Source organism: Lepus europaeus, chromosome 19 (assembly GCF_033115175.1).
Source record: "Lepus europaeus isolate LE1 chromosome 19, mLepTim1.pri, whole genome shotgun sequence".
In the NCBI taxonomy this organism is placed as follows: domain Eukaryota; kingdom Metazoa; phylum Chordata; class Mammalia; order Lagomorpha; family Leporidae; genus Lepus; species Lepus europaeus.
The window spans coordinates 36,285,763-36,307,254 of NC_084845.1; the positions used below are offsets into that span (position 1 = coordinate 36,285,763).

General features: G+C 43.8%; 1 protein-coding gene across 1 annotated transcript in view; it reads right to left on the reverse strand.

Moving 5' to 3' along the window:
• N4BP1 (NEDD4 binding protein 1) overlaps positions 1-21,492 on the reverse strand; it is a 46,183-nt gene that overhangs the window by 10,101 nt on the left and 14,590 nt on the right. The window contains exons 2-3 of the mRNA XM_062175882.1: positions 10,544-12,219; positions 607-737 (exon numbers count right to left, since the gene is read on the reverse strand). Coding sequence (XP_062031866.1) covers positions 607-737; positions 10,544-12,219 — 1,807 coding nt within the window. The remainder of the gene's footprint in view (positions 1-606; positions 738-10,543; positions 12,220-21,492) is intronic.

Below are 21,492 nucleotides of genomic sequence, written 5' to 3' on the forward strand. Positions count from 1 at the left end.
GGAAATGTGTGGTTTTACCATTTCCACCTCACTGATGACTGCATTTCACTTCCTCTTTAGTGTGTTGGGCAAGCTCTTCTGCATACACCCCCTGTCCACCTTTTCCTTCGAAGGAGCTGGCCGAGCCATTCTGTCCGGTGTGCTCTCATGACCGAGAGCACTTTGGGGCTCTCAGCAAGCACAGACCTTCCAGGCCGGACCACGTGGTGAACAGATTGTCAGAAAGACACATTTGAAAACACCAAATGTATCAGGTGACTGTTTTTAAAACCACTATCTTAAACAGTCAGAAACAAACCCAGCCTAACAGAGGAGGTATTTTACTTCTTAGAAAGTCAGAGGAAAGTTTTTGTGGTGCATAATGAACTCTAACATAACTTTCTCTATAAACAACTGGGCTAACTTTCCATCCTTCCCCCAGGTATTTCCTGCACTTTAACACTCTTCACTTGGTGTTTTACCAGGTGCAGCAGATTTACAATTTTGTTTTTGAAGCCGCTGCCCATGGTATGTGGTTCTGTTCCAGGCAGCATGTGGTGCAACCACAGAACTATAGCCAATTCATTGAACCACCATCAGAAATCTGGAAAAATCAGTTCACCTCACCTGTGACATTAGGATCACGCCTTGTTCTCCACTGAGGGACAAACACAGTGATGTTTCTGTTGCCAAGCTTCCAAAAATATTCAACTGCAATTGCAATCCCACGACAAGAAAAGAACTTTTTCAAACCATGGCTGTAAGAAAATATGTAAGATTCATTTTAATTTAAAGCACACGCAGTTTCAGCATGAACAGGTAAAATGTACAGAGAACAACCAGAGAATCCCCTTTAGCACTCTTGCACGGTCTCTGCCTTTAGCTGCAGTTTCCTGCTTTTCAAAGCCAAGACAGAGCCCGCCAGAACAGATGGAACTCTTAGCAGAGCATCATGGTTTCTCTCATATTTTCTTTAGGTGATTTAATTGTCTACTGAGCAGAGGGTAGTGAGCTTCATGAGACTACCTTTTTATTACATTTAAAAAAAAAAAAGCCCATAATTCATGGGGGAAAATACTACTATTTTAAGTTCTTCCTGATCGCTGGTCACTAAATCACAAGGCATTTGTTGCTGAAGCAAAGACAGAATTGATGATGCCAGGCCCTGTGCCTGCCTGTGACGGGGGAAAGGAGGGAAGATACAGTACAGACATCACCACAACGCCCATGGCTGCTGCCGGCTCTGGCTCCAGGAGGGCTCAGTGCGCAGCTTACAGGAACAAGCTAAGGCCAAGACACAGAAGCAGCGACCTGGAGACTGTGGAAAGTGATTTTATTGCAGAAAACAGAAACAAGTACAGAACAGACATCAGCACACTTTTCCATGATGGGAGGTATGATCTCTGTCACACCACTCAACTGCCATGGTGCTGGGGGCAGCCTGGACAACTGAGTGTGGCTGTGCCCCATCTGCACACAGACAGGGAACAACAGAAGAGTGGATGCCTAATGCTCCTTTGCCCTCTCAAACAGCCTGGTGACACATTTCAAAAGAAAAGGAAACACTTAAAATTCCATTTTCTGGTTTTTTTTAAGAGTATATTTTTAAAGTTTGAAATTAAGCAGGTAGTAATCCATTTATCCTTCTGTAGGTACCAGGAAAAAACAAAGTATAGAAACCTCAAACTGTGATGCTACAATTTATAAAGTCAGCACAATCTATTTTCACTGATTCAGTGATCACCTACAATCCAGTGACAGTACATTCTGCATGTTCACTCCTGTGTCTTCTCCATGACTACTCACCAAACCAGCTTCACAGTTATTTACATCATGTGAAAGTTCTGCTAGCTAAGACACAATGTTCCCAAGTCAAAGTCAGGCTCTCTTAATTATCCAGCCCCTGGCCCCACCCACCTCTACCCAGCAACTCCAGTTAGACTGATCTGTGCAGCTACCAGGCCTCTGCTTCTGCTCCGCCTCTCACAGCACTATCCTACATGGGCCTCTGCCTGGCTCCAGGGCCCCTCCTCACCAGACCAATCAAAAGAGACCTGGCCAAAGAGAACCACTCTCCACCACAGGTCCACACACCCTTGGCTCGGCCAGGCAGTCTTGCCATCCCACTCCTCCTGGGCTCTGTGCTTTTCCTTTTGTTGCTTTGTGTACAATATTCTTGTACCCTTCCTATGCTATTGCTATTTGCTTTTTTTTTTTTTATTTTTAAGATTTATTTATTTGAAAGGCAGAGTTACAAAGAGAAAGGGAGAGACAAAAAGATCTTCTATCCATTGGTTTACTCTCCAATGGCTACAACAGCAAGGGCTGAGTCAGGAACTGTCTGGGTCTCCCACTTGGGTGGCAGGGGCCCAAGTAATTCCGCTGCTTTCCCAGGCAGATCAGCAGGGAGCTGGACTGGAGGTGGAGCAGCCGGTGCTTCAACTGGCGCCCATATGGGATGCCGGCACCGCAGGTGGCAGCTTAACCTGTTGCGCCACAGTGCTGGATCCCAACCCCTTGCTCCTTCTTTAAAAACTCTCTGGACTCAACTCCAGTTCTTCTTTTCTGAAGCTGTCTCTAGACAAGGCCTGCAGTAAGCTCCCTTCATGCCCTGTCCTGTGTACCTGAATCCCAGGGTTGGAATGGAATTTAGGTCCCTGTTAGAGAGATGAGTAACACCAAGGCACTGAGAGACAAACACTTGCCTCCAGTGATGCTGTCACCCCAAGAGCACCTACATTCCTTGAGAGCAGCGGTGGCCTGCATGTGCAGCAAACATCTCACAGTGAGAGAAAAGCAATGCATTTTTAGAGGCTTTTAGAGGCTAAAGAGTGCTCCCCTTCAGGGAACCATACATAAGAGATCTTAAGAGGTTCTTTCCAGAACATATACACAAGTAAACTTACTGCTGCTGAAATAATCAGCAATGGTTTGTGAATCCAAAAGCATTCAAAGATGGCAAGAATGTGATGGGCAACATATTTGTTGGGGGAAAAAAAACTGGAGGTAGTTTTGTTTTTTAAATCTATTTGAAAGGCAGACAGGAAGAGGGGATTTCTATTAGCTGGCCCACTCCTGCAAATGTCCACCACACCTGTGACTGTGCTAGGCTGAAGCCAGAGAGTCAGGAATTCAATCCGGGTTGCCAATGTGGGTTGCAGGGACCCAGGCCCTTGAGCCATCACCTGCTGCCTTCCCAGGTGCACATGGGCAGAAAGCTGGAATCTGGAGCAGAGCCAAGACTCAAACTTAGGCACCAGGATACGGATACAGGCAGCTTAGCCACGGGGACAAATGTCTGCCCAGAGGTAATTTTTTAAATTATTTGTTTAAATAAAGGGGGCTTTTTTCAATGTAAAAAAAAAAAGAACGAACCAGCCATTGCTCTAGCTGCTTAACAGAAAGGATAGGCCTAGAGTTAACGTCAACCACAACCCCAATACGAAAATCCAAAACACAGCATGTCTGGTTTTTGCATGTATACACACACACAATTTTTTTCAGTCCTAAAAAGGACAGCCCCAGGGTCAGAGGCTGTGGCACAGTGGTTAAGATGCTGCTTGGGATGTACACACGTGGTACTGAAGTGCATGGTTCAAGTCCTGTCTGCTCTGCTTCAGATCCAGCTTCATGCTAATGTACACTCTGAGGCAAATGATGGTTCAATGAGTCCATGCCACCCACATTGGAGGCCCAAACTGAGCTCCAGGCATGAGCTCCTGACTCAGGCCTGTGGGTTGTGGGCACTTGAAGAGCAAATCAGAGGGTAGATCTCTTTTTCTTTTTTTTAAATTCTTTTTCAAGATTTTATTTGAACACACGCCTTTTTTTTTTTTTTTTTTTTTTTTGACAGGCAGAGTGGATAGTGAGAAAGACAGAGAGAAAGGTCTTCCTTTTTGCCGTTGGTTCACCCTCTAATGGCCGCTGCGGCCAGCGCATTGTGCTGATCCGAAGCCAGGAGCCAGGTGCTTCTCCTGGTCTCCCATGCGGGTGCAGGGCCCAAGGACTTGGGCCATCCTCCACTGCCTTCCCGGGCCATAGCAGAAAGCTGGCCTGGAAGAGGGGCAACCGGGATAGAATCCGGCGCCCCAACCGGGACTAGAACCCAGTGTGCCGGCGCCGCAAGGCGGAGGATTAGCCTGTTAAGCCACGGCGCCGGCCTAGAGGGTAGATCTCTATCTCTCCCTGACTTTCAAAAAAAATGAGGGAAATGCACTAAAAAAAGGCTTACAGTGTGCCTCCTTGGTTATTCAAAGATAATGTGCACCACCTATTTTTTTTTCTATAAATGACTGCTACTGGCCGCAGCAGAAACTGGAGGGAGATGGAGTACCCAGTTCCATTCCCCTGGCTCACTGCAGAAAAAAGGAAGGAAATGTAGACAGATGAGTGCTCCTGTCACGGACTCCCGACAAGCTAAGAGAGCAAACTGTTCCTCTGTTCTCTAGGCTTATTTATTTACTTAAAGGCAGGGTGGAGGAGGAAGAGAAAAAAAGATGGATATCCATTTGCTGGTTCACTCCCCAAATGGCCACAACAGCCAAGACTGAGCCAGGCTGAAGCCAGATCTCCATCCAGGTCACCCACGTGGGTGGCAGGGGCTCAAGCACTTGGGCCATCATCTGCTACCTCTCGAGCTGTGCGCGCAGGGAGCTGGTTGGGAAGCACAGCAGCCAGGACTTGAACCAGGGCCTGGATACGAGGGGCTGGCGCTCCAAGTGCCAGCCTGACCCTCTGCACAATACTGTCTCCAAGAAACAAAAGAGCTGTTTCTAGAAACATCAATACCACACTAAACTCCAAAGTGCTATTCTCAATGCTAACTACCACTTTTGATACTTTGCAAAATCTCCAGAGCTGAATAGCTCTGATTCAAAATTCTGGTAAACATATTTAGGGGTCGGCGCCGTGGCTCACTTGGTTAATCCTCCGCCTGTGGCGCCAGCATCCCACATGGACGCCGGGTTCTAGTCCACAGCTCTCTGCTGTGGCCCGGAAGGGCAGTGGAGGGTGGCCCAAGTGCTTGGGCCCCTGCACCCGCATAGGAGACCAGGAGAAGCACCTGGCTCCTGGCTTCAGATCAGCACAGTGCTGGCCACGGCAGCCATTTGGGGGGTGAACCAATGGAAGGAAGACCTTTCTGTCTCTCTCTCTCTAAAAAACTCTGTCAAATAAAAAAAATATATTTAACCAGAAAATAAAACTACAGAAAAAAAATCAAGTGGAATCAAAACTACTGTCCCCAAAATAGTAACAGAGGGACCCCTAAGGACTCTTTCTATTCATGTCCAATCATCTGACAAGCAGAAGGTGCTTCATCAACAGGGTCATCAGCCCAGAGTGGCAGTGGACAAAGACCAAAAGACCAAGTCTGTACACAAAGGTACATAGTACAGTTATACCTGGCTACTTTGGGAAAGGGCAAGGCTGGGGCAGGAAGGGGCTCTTGGCTCCAAATGCAGAATGAACAGCTATTTGGCCAAGAGACCAGGTGTGTATAGGTTCTCAAGGGAAACTGGAACTGTTTCCTTAGAACTGGTAACAAGTTACATCATCTGGTTTGTTTTCTGTATCACAGGAAACAGTCAACCAAAACAACTGTCCAAAGCAGAGAAGAGCTAGGTGAGAGACTGCACACAGGTTTGTGGCACAGTGGGTTAGATCACCGTTTGGGACACCAGTATCCAATACGGGAGTGCCCAGGATAGAATCGCATCCTGGCTTCTAATACGACTTCCTGCTAATGTGCCTGAGAAGGCAGTAGATGATGGCTTAAGTACGTGGGCTCCTGCTACCCATGTGGGAGACCTAAAGGGAGTTCCTGGCTCCTGGCTTTGGCCTGGCTCAACCCAGGCTGTTGTGAGCATCTGGGGAGTGAACCAGCAGATGGACAATCTCTCTCTCTTTGCCTTTCAAACAAATTTAAAAAATAAAGCTTAAAAAAAATGACAGTCACAATATCAGACAAGGCTGTGTTGGAAGACAGCAGAAAGCCTTTCTGAGTTACCCAGAAAAATGATTCCCCTCTACAGCTTCCACTTAATGAAGAGAACCACTGAACCCTGATACAGAAAGACCAGCCTGAAAAAGTACTTAAAATGTACAGTTCTAGCAAGCAAAGGGGCAAATCTCATCGATATGGAAAATTATCAACCCAGATAAGTCAGGTGCTCTTGTGCCGAAATTTCAGGCTGACAGAGCCCAAATGCTACTGTGGTGTCTAGCCATTCACCGCAATTTCCACTTACTCATTACTTGACTCATTCATCGCGACAGGGGAAAAAACAGTGTAAAAATACACATAACCAGCAGCACGGAGTAGGGTATTTTGGCATTTCTCACGCGTGTGCAGAAGTTGCAGACATCACGCTGCATAGGCAAAACAGCGGCTCTGCAGGCACCCAGGAAAGGGTGGGCCTGGACTGCTTTGGGGTGTGGCTCACACTAACAGATCCTATTGCTTAAGAACTCCAAAGTCCTTTCAGTTACTTCCCCAGCTAGTGAGGTTTACTCCGCACTGATATGCAACCAAAGTTGAAGTATGAAGTTCTCAACTTGTGTGGGAGCTGGATGGTGTTCTGGAGACACAAAATGGGCCCAAATCTCTTCTCTGTGTAACCTTGGACAAGCCTTTCAAGCCACCTCATGTTACGTAAATTACAGATATTTACTGCCTCACAAAATTGATGCTTGCTTTTATTGTAAAAGATGAAGTGGAGGGGCAGTCATTTGCCACAGCATGCCTCCTGGGTTGCTCAGAGCCCTGTTGTAGAGACTGGATTTGAGTCTCACCTCCACTTCCAATTGCAACTTCCTGCTGAAGTGCACCCTGGAAGGAGTGGTGATGACTCAGGGACTCGGGTCCCTGCCATCCACATGAGACCTACACTGAATTCCTGACTCTACCTCAGCCTGGCCCAGCCCCAGCCCCAGCTGTTGTGGACACGGGGAGAGAAGAAGGCTATGTGAGATCTGTGCCTCTGGTTCTCTTTCCAATAAAAATAAACTAAAATTTTCTAAAAAATAAAAACATATAAAAGTAATAAAGTACAATGCCTAACACATAAAACATGTTTCAGTCTTATGATTCCAAATATTTGTTGTATTAAATAAATGGCATCCATTAATATCTAATCTAAGTTCATAATGGTGGTAAAAAGCCACTGAAGCTTTCCTAATCTTTAACTCTTTCATTCATTCATCAACAAGTTTTTATTGAGTGCCTACTATGTTTCGGGACCATGGATGTCCCAGGTAGTTCCGTGAACAGAACAGATACAAACTGTCCTTCAAGCACTATAGCTAATGTAACACACACTTAACATTGAAGCAACGGATTTAGAATAAGGGTTGATTTTTTTCAAACCTTTAAAAAAAGTTTATCAAAGTAGAATTCACATGATATAAAGTAAATAATAAATATATATTAAATATATATATAATATATAATAAAAGTGTTTTAAAGTAACCAATTCAGTGGACTTGGTACACTCATGATGCTGTGTAACCACAGCTTACACCTAGCTCCAAACATTCCCATGATTCTGAAATTATACTCCATAGCCATTAATCAGTTTTGCCCCTAGAAAAAGGGTTAATTTAATTATTGACACTTTAGATCAATCTATGTCAATTTAAGGATGTCTGTCTTCTTAGAGCACCACATCCTTTTTTAAAATTGAGACACCTGTGAATTCAAAGAAAACTCAAATCCTCCCCAAATAACCAGCTTTCAAAAAAGGGCTGTAGGTTGGGGCCGACACTATCGCAGTACATTAATCCTCTGCCTGCGGTGCCAGCATCCCATATGGGCGCCGGTACAAGTCCCAGCTGCTCTACTTCTGATCCAGCTCTCTGCTAAGGCCTGGGAAAGCAGTAGAAGATGGGCCAAGTCCTTGGGCCCCTGCATCCATGTGGGAACCCAGAAGAAGCTCCTGGCTCCTGGCTTTGGAGCAGCTCAGCTCCAATGGTTGCAGTCATTTGGGGAGTGAACCAGTAGATTAAAGATATTTCTGTCTTTCCCTCTCACTGTCTGTAATTCTGTCAAAGAAATTAATAAAATCTTAAAAAAAAAAAAAGCACAAAAAACAGGGTTGTAGGCTTCCTGTAGGGTTATAGTCAATGGCATTAGGAAATGAGTGTCACAATGACCAGGGAGGGGCACTCCAGGCCAAGGAGGGACAAGATATGCAAAACATCCTGTTATAAATAGATAACACCACTCCAAACACCACCCCTTCAAAAGACTTTTTACAACTATCATTATCACTGTTCATCCAATGTTAATTTGCATTTCTTATTCAACAATTGGGGAAACCTTACCACCCAGAGAAAAGTGAAAAATGATTAGTAATTACAATCGTGATCTAAATATCATATCATCACGTCACATGGCTCAAGAAATTGTTCACTGTGAAGACCTGGAGCTGGGCCCGGACTATGGGAGACTGCAGTTGCATTTCTGATTTTCATTTCGATGATGCTATGCAGCTGGGGGTTTGCTGGGGCTCCCCCAGTAGAGTGGCCAAGCACCAAAATGAAATGACAGCACTATTTGGAAAAAAAGACAAGTGAGAGTCTACTACATATTTTGAAGTCCTATCTTCAAATTTCAAACATCTGAAATGCTGGCCGGCAGAAAAACACAGCATCAAGAATTCATTCAAAAAATAAAAAGCAAGATAATTATTATATTTTTAAAAAATATATACTAACATGTTTGTGGATAAACTGGTCTAACCGAGATTTCCTTCAGAACACCAGGGGTGTAAGACAGCAGATGAGGGTGCAGAGGAAATAGTTAGGCAGCAGCTGTAACTGCTGAAGTTCAATGATGAGTTCATTGCCTTTTCTTGTATACTCACTTGAAAATCCTAACAAAACAAAGCTACAAATCTGTAACAAGCATGTGTTTCAATAAGAAGGTCTTATTGTTCAATTTCAGCAGGCATTCCTAAAAACCCAGCACATCAGCTGATCTCCTGGAGCTCCCCAAACATGCCACACACCATCCAATCATTGACATAAGTATTTGAGATTTTTCAATCTTTTCCTCACTCCATGTCCAGATATTTAAAATCCTAGATGACCTTCAGATCTTCAAAATCAATAGTTATTAAATCGTATTAGGCTTAAAGCTGCCTCTGGATCCTGCATTCCTACAAAGCGAACTGCAACCTAACTTTACAATGTGTAAACAAACCTAACAGTTGTCTCAGCCAATCAAGAGCTGCCAGGCAAATACCTCATTGGCCAGTCCAAAATAATGCAAATAGACCAGCTGTAACCAATCAGGGTGTTTCTGTGTGCCACTTCCCCTTCTTTTCTATCATTAACTACTGCCTGCCTGAGTTACTAGGTGGAGCTCCCTGAACCTCTCCTGGTTCCAAGTGCTGCACGATTCATGAATCATTCCTTGCTCAAATAAACTGCTAAATTTGATTTGTCTGAAGTTTTTAACAATGGTGCTGACTGCTTCTGAGAACTGGTGGGCAACTTAACCCAGCACCTACTGAAAAAGCATCATAAACATCTCATTAAGGACAGGACAAAAAACAACAAACTGAGCAACTGAAACTCAAAGGGCCAGGTGAGCTGGCCCAGATCAAACAGCTGGTCAGGACCACAGGGAGACCCTCGCACTCTTCCTACAACTGCATTACACTGCATCTTAGAGAAGAAACCCAACCCCCACACTACAGGCATAAAATCAGAATCCTAACAGGGTTCCAAGACAGGCTGCAAAGAAATGGTCACTTTACTCTTTTACCAAAACTTAGTAATACTCAAAACAATTGATTTTCTTAGAAAAGGAACTGCGGGGCCTGCGCTGTGGCATAGTACATTACGCCTTTGCCTTCGAGGCTGCCATTCCATATGGAGGCTGGTTTGTGTCCCAGCTCCACCACTTTCAATCCAGCTCCTGCTAATGACCAGGGAAAAGCAGTGGAAGATGGCCCAAAGTGCTTGGGCCCCTGCCACACACATGGGAGACCTGGATGAAGCTCCTGGCTCCAGCCTGGCTGTTGCAGCCACCTGGGAAGGGAGCCAGCCAAAGTAAGATCTCTCTCTCAGTAACACTTTCATACAAATAATTAAAAAAAAACAAAACAAACAAACAAAAAAAGGGAATTGCTAACATTCTAATCAGCAGAAGTACCTCACACTTTTTATTACTGTAATGTCTCTGCATGTAGATTCAGTGAATTCCAATACAAACACAGGAAAATCTCTTTTTTGCCTTAAGCTCCATCCTTTGTTAAGGACCTAATGAGCATTTCTAGCCTTGTATTCAGGCTCTAATGACTCAGAAGTCTCTATACTGCACATCACTGACAACCACTGGAGAGGTACATTCTCTATTATCATTTCAATAGGACCAAGCACCACTCCCAACTCCAGAGATGGAAAGATGACAAAACCTTTTCAACCAGCTGGCTCCCCTGCCCCCAGTTAGCTATAGACCAACTAGACAGATGCACAGTGCAGTTCCCACATGCACATCATTCACAGCCACTACTAAGAGCCCTATGTAAAACTAAGAAAGTCTCCACAATGGACTTACGTAATTGCAACATTGCTCCCGTCTATGACAATGTGCTTCAAGTCCGTTCTCCCAGGTTCGTTTTTCAATTCCAGCTTGTACGGTACTTTCAGGGTATCTCGAAACCTCTGAACCCCAGTAACTGAGGAGTCAATGTGCTCAGAAGGCCCTGCCAACCTTGCATCAGGCGCTGAAGGCAACAGGGGAGGTCGCGGCATTGGGGGAGATCGGGGTGGGCAGTTGGGCTTGGACTGAGGGGAACTAGAACCTCCCAAACGCTTCTCACAGGCAGCTTTCACATTATTTGGAAGCAAGGGTTCTGTTTGCTGCTGCAAACCATTTTCAGGAAAAACTGGAATTCTGGGCTGGTGACTTGGTGTTCCCCTTGAAACAAAACTGACTTCTTTGGGGCTTGAAGGTGCAACAGAAGGTGAGAGGCCATCAGTTTCAAGGTCTATGCTGCCACTGTAGCTGTGGTTTGAACCCCAGATTTCATGTTTCTGCTCTACTGGCACTGTTCTGAAAGTATTCATTCGGCAATTTGAGGTACAAGGTTTAGTTTCTACTTTGAATGGTAACTGAGAAAATTTTTCTCCCATATTTTGCTGTGATTGAGTCTGTGTTTTCTTTGGAGTGGAATCTGTTGTAAGTTCATTTATGCTGCTACAAACACTCTTATTTTTGGTTTTGTTAGTCTCTGAATACACAGTGCCAGGTGAAAATTCTCTATCTTCCTGGGACCTTTTATTTTCTTTTTCAATCTCTTCTAAGAGCAATAATGGCTCAGTAGATGGCCCATATTCCCTAATGACCTTCTCAACAATTTCTTGGGAATAGCCCATGGTTTTAAAGAAGTTTACAAGGATGTTGTATTCCATTTCCTCAGTAGTGTCTTTTACATCTGGACTCAGAACTTCAGAATCGGACAAGTCAACGACAACACTCCCGGCTGCTGACTGACCATCATGTGTAAGCTCCCCCTCCTGAACATTTTCCAAAGAAAACTGCTTTTTGGTGTGCCTTTCCTCTGAATCAGAAGACCTCCTTTTGTGGCAAACCCTGTCTTTGGAAAGCGCCTCTTCATCTGGGGTCAGACCATTTACTGGAACAAAAAGCACATCTGGTGAACTAGAAAGCACTGTGTCCATCTGTCTTGTGAGTTCAGAAACAGGAGTGCCAGCTTTATTTCTTGCCTCTTCCTGCAAAACAACCTCCTCCCTGGAAATACTCAGACCTGTGGCAGCGTTCTGTGTGAATGCAGTATGTTGGGAATCTTGAATTTCAATAACATCATCTCCTGTTTCAAATAGATTCTCCCCACTTTGTGTGAGTGTCAAAAGTTCTTTTTTCAAAGAAGTGGGCAAAATCAACAAATCCATCGTGTAACTGTCCGCATGAGCTTCAACAAACTGTCTGAATTCTCTTTTCACCTCTGATTCTTTCTGACTGTTGGGCAGGTTCTCCTTGCTCTCGAAGAGCTTCACGAACTGCTGAATGTGACTTCTCGCCATGACCACAGCCTCGGCACTGCCTCTGATGCCAAGCAGGCCAATGTCCAGAATGCAGAGGTCAGCACACGTGTCTTGAATCAAGCTCTTCAAAAAGAGGCTCTGTGCCCCAACAAAGATGCAGTGCATGGCTTTGGGATAACATTCTCTTTCTTCTAATTCAGGTTCACAGATTCCTTTAATATACTCCTGCAAAAAAGAAGCAAGAAATTAGATCACTTTATAAAGGTTCCTGATTGCACATATTAAATCACATATTCACAGGGCAGGCACTGTGGTGCAGTGGGTTAAGCTGCTGCTTGGGATGACGGCTTCCAGCATCAGAGTGCCTGGGATCAAGCCCCACCTCCATTTACTCTCCAGCTTCCTGCTAATGTGCCTGGGAAGGCAGCAAATGATGGCCCAAGTACCTGGGTTCCTGCCACACACAGGGGAGACCCAGATGGAGTTCCAGGCTCCTGGCTTTAGCCTAGCCCAGGTCTGGCTTTTGTTGCAGGCACTTGGAGAGTAAACCAACAGAGAAGATTTCTGTCTCTCCCTATCACTTCACCTTTTAAGTAAAATATAAGTACAAGTGTCAAGTTGAATCTACAAAAACCACAAGATACTCATAATTTCAGAAAAATGTCATGTTTTAAATGAAAGATTTGAAATAACATATAAATAGCTTAATCATCTCCAGACAGTTTGGAGACGTTTACATCCAAAACTAAAGGTCTAGTGCTTGTACATTTTACATCCCTAGCAATGTGCTCTTAGGGACTTGCCTAGCTGCACACCAGATAGTCCAAAGGCTAGATTTACTTACATCTATAAAGAACATTTTCGCTTGCTTGGTAGCGAGTAATTTATTACCACCATGGCATAATCAACAAGAGATAAGTCAAATGAAGAAAGTCAAAGGAAGAAACTTTGCTTTGCTTTTACTACTATTACACTTTGTTTCCAGATACAACAAAAACTATTACATTTGGGTTACAGATTTCTTGAAGGCCTTTAGAAAGAACAAGATTCACAACCAAAATCATTTTTCACCAGCTAGTTGGATCAATCTAGGCCCTATGTAATTTTTTCAAAAACAAATTTGCAGAATGCTTCATGAATTGGCAAATCATCCCTGCACTGGTGCCATACTGTTCTGACTTTGGTGTATGTGCAGTTGAAGTGAGCGCCTATCTTACATAATTCTGCAAGAAAGATAAGACTGCTTCAATTCAATGTGCATCTTCATATAAAGAACCAGAAAATGCTGGACAGTGCTTTGTTCTCAGACACTGGCACTGAAAGTGGCCTAAATGAGGCAAGAAAGGGAATTGGGCCAATCAAGCAAGTGTGCGCATGCGCACACACACACACACACATTTTGCTGGTACAGCAACGTTTGATTCTGGGGTTAGTGTCCTGACCTCATATTCCAACAACAGGACTGCTACAACCTTGCTCATGTTACCTAACCCTCTACGCCCAGTTTCCTCAACTGTGAAAGAGAAGGGTAGTAAAATTACAGAAGGTTTCAAGGAATTCACAGAGATGAAGGCCTGACAATAGTGCCTTGCACAGAGTAAGTGCTTATGAAGTACTTACACTACCACTGAAAACTTTCTGGAGAGAGATGTGTAAGAAATGAGCTTAGCAATTCCTGATCTATACTTTAAATCAGAGTGGCATTCCCAAAGTGACGCTATTTCAAAGTTCAACCTGTGCAGCACCAATCAAAATGCTTGCACCTACTACAACTTGTTGTGTTCACAGCTACATATCTCCAGGTAGAATTTATTTTACTTTTTTTTTTTTTTAAATGATGTATTCATGTACTTGAAAGGCAGAGCTACAGAGAGAGGAGAGACAGAGAGAGATTTTCCATTTGCTGGTTCATTTCCCAAATGGCCACAATGACCAAGACTGGGCCAGGCTGAAGCTAGGATTCAGGAACATCCTTCCATGTCTTCCATGTGGGTGTGGGGGCCCAAGGACTTCGGCCATCTTCTGCTGCCTTCCCAAGCACATTAGCAGCTGGACCAGAAGTGGAGCAGACGGGACTCAAAGTGGCATCCATATGTGATACCGGTTCTGCAGGTTGTGTGGCTTCAACCTGCTGTGTCACGGCGCTGTCCCTCCAGTTAGAATTTATACTCAAATCTGTACACATTCCTTGTGCATCTATAATGTAGAACGACACCATCCCAATGGGTAGATGAAACCAGAAATAGAAGAAAAACATCATAGAGGAAGGCTCCACGTAAGCAGCCTGAAGTTCAGTCACGACTTCCTTACTCCCACTTCGCTTGTGGCCCTAGTGGAGCCGTGCAGAGACAAGTGGTGCTGGATGAGGCATCCTTCTCTTTCTCACAGGCAGCTTGCTATTTTTATAACCTGGTAATTAAGTTCAGTCACGTACAGTAGCTGAGCATCCTTTTTTCCCAAATGCAGAAGCAAAGTGCTAAATTTTGATGTTAGCTCCCCTGAAGATCTCAAGAAGGGCAACACTTGGCTATCATTTGCTTAAATTTATGCTGTATTTGGGTTGTGGCTTCAGGGTTTTTTTAAAAGGCATTTTTTAAAAGGCATTTTAGGGGATGGTGCTGTGGTATAGTGGGTAAAGCCACCATCTCCAACACCAGCATCCCAAATGGGCTGGCTGTTCCACTTCCGATCCAGCTCCCTGCTAATGGCCTGGGAAAAGCAGCCAAAGATGACCCAAGTACTTGAGCCCCTGCCACCCATGTGGGAAACCCACAATAATCTTCTGGCTCCTGGCTTTGACCTGGCCTAGCCTAGCCCCGACTATTATGGCTATTTGGGGAGTGAACCAGAGGATGGAAGAGCTTTCTCTGTCCCTCCCTCTTTCTCTGTAGCTCTTTCAAATAAATATTTTTTTTTTTTAAAAAGGATTTTGGGGCCGGCGCCGTGGCTTAACAGGCTAATCCTCCGCCTTGTTGTGCCGGCACACCGGGTTCTAGTCCCGGCTGGGGCACCAGATTCTATCCCGGTTGCCCCTCTTCCAGGCCAGCTCTCTGCTATGGCCCGGGAGTGCAGTGGAGGATGGCCCAAGTGCTTGGGCCCTGCACCCGCATGGGAGACCAGGAGAAGCACCCAGCTCCTGGCTTCGGATCAGCATGATGTGCCGGCCGCAGCAGCCATTGGAGGGTGAACCAACGGCAAAAGGAAGACCTTTCTCTCTGTCTCTCTCTCTCACTATCCACTCTGCCTGTCAAAAAAAATAAATAAATAAAATAAATAAATAAAAAAGGATTTTGACATAAGTCCGTAAGAACTTGCAAAGGTAACTCAAAGATCCTGTGTATTCTTCATTCAGTTTCATCTTATTGTTGCACCTTACATAATTACAGTAAAACATGAAAGCCAGGCAAAGATGCCGCTACAGTGTGTGTATAGCATTCTATGCTATTTTATCATGTGTAGCTTTGCGAAACTGCCACCCTCATCAAGATTCAAAACTATTCTAATACCACAAGATTTCTTTCATGTTAACCCTATATAGTAACAGCCACCCACTTTCTAACTTCTATGCCTAACCTATGGCAACCACTAGTCTGGTTTTTGTCTCTATAATTTTGTGACATCAAGAATGTTACACAAATGGAAGTATAAAATTTTGGCTTCTGAGGCCAGTTGGCTTTTCCCATCCAACACAATGCATACAATCCACTCACACTGTTGCCGACATAAGTAGTCTATTCTGTGTTACTACATGGTAGTCTTCCATGGCATAGAAAAGCTAGTTTCTTTTTTCTTTAAAACCATCTTCCTACTGAAGGGCTTTCAGGTTGTTCCTGTTTGGTGCTATTACAAATAATGTTGTCATAAATGACTAGTGGTCGTTATTTGGACCAAATTCTCATTCTTCAGTGATTAATGCCCAAGAGTACAACTGCTAGGTCATATAGTTAAGTGCATGTTTAGTTTCCCAAGGAACCGCCAGACTATTTTCCAGAATGGGTATTCCATTTTACACTCTCCCTGCAATGAATGAGAGCATGATCCAGTTTCTCCACAAGCTTGCCAACTTCTGATATAGTCACTGAATTTAGTTTCAGCTGTTCTAACAGGCGTACTATCTCAACACAGCCTTAGCTGGCATTTCTTTCCCTAGTGGCTAGTGATGGTGAACACCTTTCCATGTGCTGTTTTCTATCTATATATCCTCTTCACTGAAACGTCTGTGTTTTGCTTCTGTACATGTTCTAATTTTTTGACTGGACTGTTTTTTCCTATCGAGAGTTCTTTTTATATTCCAGATATGAGTCTTTCTCAGATGTGTGGTTTGTAGACATTTTCTCCTTATCTGTCTCCTCATCCTCTTTAACAGGGTATTTCCTGACAGCAAATATGTTCTTACTCAAGTACTCCATTTTTTGAGTGACTATAAATGGTACTGTTTTTGAATTTTGGTCTCCATGCATTTGTTGCAAGCATATAGTAATACAGTTAATTTCTGTATGTTCACCATGTATCCCAAGACCTTCATAAACTCACTTGTTTCTAGTGTAAGGAAGTATGTGTGTAATGCAGTTTCCTGTGAAATTTCTATGCAGATTTTATATCCTCCATGATTATTTTCTCTTTTGATGCATATACTTTTTACTTTCATTTCTTTCCTACTGCAGTGGCCAGAAATTCCAGCACCATGTTGAAGTGGTGAGAGCTAACATGCTTGCCTTGTTCACAACTTCAAGAAGCACACAGTCTCTCACAATTAAGTTAGACAGAGTCCTTCAACCATGCTGATGAAGTTACCCTGTGTTCCTAGTTTCCAGGGAGCATGAACACCAAAGAGTGTTGAGATCTGTCCAGTGCTTTACTTCATCAGTTGATACAATCATGCCATTCTCCACCCTCCCCCCCACCCCAGTCTGTCACTTTGTGAGTTACACATTGATGATTTCTGAATACCGAATGAGTCTTGCTTCCCTGGATTAATTCCTCCTTGGTCATAGGTATAATCGTTTTTCTATATGGCCATATTTTCTATATTTGCAAAGATTTTGTTAAGGATTTTTATATCATTGGCATCTGTATTAACTGGGGATCTGTAATTCACCTTTTTGGTACTGTCTCTGCCTGGTGTTTGCCATCAGGGTAATACTGGCTACAGACGAGTTAGGAAATGTTCCCTCAACTTGTATTTCCTGGAAGTGACTAGAACTGGTGTTCATTCTTCTTCAAAATTCTACAGGCAAAACAAACTGGTTCTGGAGATCTATTTTTATGGAGTTTAGAGGTTGCTAATTTAATTTAAGAGCTCAAAGGCGATTCAAATGATCTGTTTCATATTGGATGTGTCATGGTTCTCTAAACCTATGAGGAACTGATCCATTTCATGTAAGTTGTCAATGTACTGATTTGTAGCAAGTTTTGAAAGAAAATAACCAGAGATAGATTACTTAGGTATAAGACGATCAATTCACCAAGAAGACATTGTGTAACAATGCTAAACATATATGTTCCTCACAGTGGAGCCCCAAAATATCTGAAGTAAAAACTGACAGAGGAAAGTGACAAATCCAGTCATAACTGGAGACTTCAACACCCTTCTCTTACCAATTTTTGGAATCATTAAATAGAAGATCAGCAAGAATGTGGAACTCAACACCACCATCAACCAACCAGGCTCTAATAGACATCTGTAGAATATTTGTCCAACAGCCACAGAATACACATTCTTTTTAAGCACTTGGAACTATCCAAGGTAAAGGACCTTATCCCAGCCTCAAAGCAAATCTTTACAAATTTTAAATAACTGAAATCCCACAGAGTGTACTGACCCTAGCAGAATCAAACCAGAAATCAGTAACAGATAAGATAAAGTGTCCAAATACTTGGGACCTAAACAAACACTTTATAAATAATTCAAAGTTCATGGGAAATTTTCAAAATGCACTGAACAATGAGAAAATGCAGCGTATCAAAATTTGAGGATACTGCTGAAACAGTGGTGAAGGGGAAATCTGTAATATTTAAATGCTTATATCAACAAAGAAAAGTACATTAAGCTTCCACTTCAAGGAAGTGAAAAGAAAGAAGAGCATAGACCTAAAGCAGGAGCAAGGAGATATAATGAAGAGCAGAAGTCAGTGAAGCTGAAACACTGGGTGAAACCAAGGAGACACAGGCTGGTCCTTCGAAAAAGATAAATTAACAAACCCCTTAGCAACACTTTCGAAGTGCTGACCCTCCTTCCCTCTAGCAACACATTTTCTCTGGATGCTCTCATGATCTTTCATTTGTCTCCAATTTTTAACAGTGTGCTCATAATGTGTCTGGGTATGGAATTCTTTATTCTGTTTGTGTTCACTGAGCTTCTCAAATCATTGTTTCTAACTTTTGCCAAATCTGGGAAGTCTTCAGCAATTATTTCTTCAAATATTTTTCTCCTTTTCTCAACCCTACCCCTCAATTGATTTAACCATTTTTATCTTCCTGTCTTCAAGTTCATGAGCTCTTTCCTGTCATCTGCATTTTGAAAATTGAGCCCAAGGTGCCAGTTCTAGTCCCAGCTGCTCTATTTCCAATCCAGCTCTCTGCTATGGCCTGGGAAAGCAGCAGAAGATGGCCCAAGTCCTTGGGCCCCTGCACCCAAATGGGAGACTTGGAAAAAGCTCCTGGCTCCTGAATTCAGATCAGCAAAGCTCTGACCGTTGTGGCCATCTGGGGAGTGAACCATTGGATGGAAGACCTCTCTCTCTCTCTGCCTTTCCTCTCTCTGTGTAACTCTTTCAAATAAATAAATAAATCTTTAAAAAAAAAAAATTGAGCCCAAGGGCCAGTACTGTGGTGTAGAAAGTAAAGCCACCAGCCTCAGTGCTGGCATCCCATATGGATGGGCACCAGTTCGAGTCTCGGCTGCTCCACTTCTGATCCAGCTCTGTTATGGCCTGGGAAAGCAGTGGCAGATGGCCCAAAACTTTTGGCCCCTGCACCCACATCGGAGACTGGGAAGAAGCTCCTGGTTCCTGGCTTCGGATCAGCACAGCTCTGGCCACTGTGGCCATCTGGGGAGTGAGCCAGCAGATGGAAGACACCTCCCCCCGACCCCCCGCCTCTCCATAACTCCGCCTTTCAAATAAATAAATACATAAATCTTCTTTAAAAAAAAAAAAATTGAGCCCATTCAGTGAGTTTTTATTTAGGTTATTGCATTTTTCAGCAAATCTGCTAAACTGGTGGTTCTTGTATCTTTGCTGAAGTTTAAACTTTTCTTATTGTTTTTAAGAGTATTTGGGATTGCCTACTGGAATGTTTTTATAATAGACATTTAGTCTCTATGCAGTAATTCTAACATCAGTGTCATCTCAGAACCCCTGTGCTTGTCTTTTCACCTAAGGGCTGAGATTCTCCTGGCTACTTACTGGCTTCCCAGTCCTCAGCTCCTCCCTCTGCAATCTTTCATATTTCTGGGTTCCTGTTCCTGGTGCTCTTCTTTCAGTTGCAAAAAACTAGGGCTTGGACTACCTCACCCTGTCTGTATTTTTGCAATTGTGCCTGGGTCCAACCAGAATACAGAAATAGGTAAAAAATAAATAAATAAATAAATAAATAAATCAGTGGAGGCTGGCCCCCCAGCTCCAGCTCCCATCACCACCACAGGGACTATCTGGGGGCTTGAGGTGTGTGTGAATGGAGGAAAGTAAACAATAGGGACTTTTACATTCTAAGTGTTAGGTGTTCCATGTTCTGTCCCTTGAGCCAAAACCAGAAGGCCTTGTCCTGCTGCTCTTTCCATGTCTTGGTGTTCATTTCCACTTTCAGGCCAAGCTGTCCATTTGGTGGTCCTCTGAAATATCATCTTCTTTCCCAATCTGCCTGCTACTGTTTACTTTCCAGAGTTTTCACATAGCTGCTCTTTGTATTTTGCCTGGTTTTATAGCTGGACTCAGTAGGACAGACAGGGTGGATCGTACTGACTACCCCACCTAGTTGCCTGTTAACCTAGGCTCTAAGTTAAGCACACAACCAAATTCACAAGTTAAATATTATTAAGACAACTAGAAAACTGTGGAGCCATTCTGACAAGGAAAAGGGCATCCCATCTTGTCAGTGGACTGCCAGCAACAATTAGCCAAGTAGCAGAGGAAAAGTCTTCCCCAGATAAAAGACCTTCAAAACAAATATTCTCTCAAAACACAGCTAATTCTCTAATTGACTAGAGCCCACCTAGCAAAATTCTGCCCAGACCCAGAGCATCCAATTCACTTTTCAGATTTAGTATGAAACACAAAAAACACTCATGTTGGCAGACAGGCTCAAAAAGACAGACAGGAATCAATAAAGCAGAACACAAACTAGTAATGCAGGGAACAGAAGAAACTGTGGAGGGCTTCTGGCATAGGGTTAAGCCACTGTCTGCAGTGCCAGTATCCCATATGGGTGCTGGTTCAAGCCCCAGCTGCTCCACTTCTGATTCAGCTCCCTGCTAATGTGCCTGGGAAAGTAGTGGTAGATGGCCCAAGTACTTGGGCCCTGTACCCTTGTGGGAGACCTGGATGAAGCTCCTGGCTTCAGCCTGGTCCAGCCATGGCCATTGCAGCTATTTAGGGGAGTGAACCAGCAGATGAAGACTTCTCTCTCCTTTTGCCTCTTCCTCTCTGTAACTCCACCTTTCAACTAAATTAAAAAATCTTAAAAAGAAAGAAAACTTTGGCAAAATCATGACTAGTGCTTTCAAACAGATATAAGATGGTACAGAATTCATAAAACTGGAATCAGGATTCTAAAAGAAACAGAAGGGAAGAGAAAATCAAGAAATCAGGGAGCCGGCATTATTGGCACAGCAGGTTAAACTGCTGCCTGCTACACTGACATCCCATAATAGTTGCCAATTTGAGTCCTGGCTGCTTCACTTCCAATCAGCTCCTTGCTGATGCTCCTGGAAAGCAGCAGAATAGGGCTCAAGTACTTGGGACCCTGCACCTACATGGGAGACCGCATGAAGTTCCGGGACTAGAGAGTCAACAGAACTGAAAGACAAATCTTTTCAAAAGTCTCACAAAGAAATAGGGGGCAGTGCGGGGGGCGGGGTGGGGTGGGGAATGAGAGAAGTCTTAGGATCCATTGAGGATTATCTCAAATTCAAATAACTGGGGCTGGCGCTGTGGCACAGCAGGTTAATGCCCTGGCCTGAAGTGCCAGCATCCCATATGGGCACCAATTCTAGTACCGGCTGCTCCTCTTCCGATCCAGCTCTCTGCTATGGCCCGGAAAAGCAGTAGAAGATGGTCCAACTTCTTGGGCCCCTGCACCCACGTGGGAGACCTGGAAGAAGTTCCTGGCTTTGGATTGGCGCAGCTCCGGCCATTGTGGCCATCTGGGGAGTGAACCAATGGATGGAAGACCTCTCTCTGCCTCTCTCTGTAACTCTGTATTTCAAATAAATAAATCTTAAACAAACAAACAAACAAAAAACAAGGAACTGCATTCTTTAAAAAAAAAAAAAATCCAAAT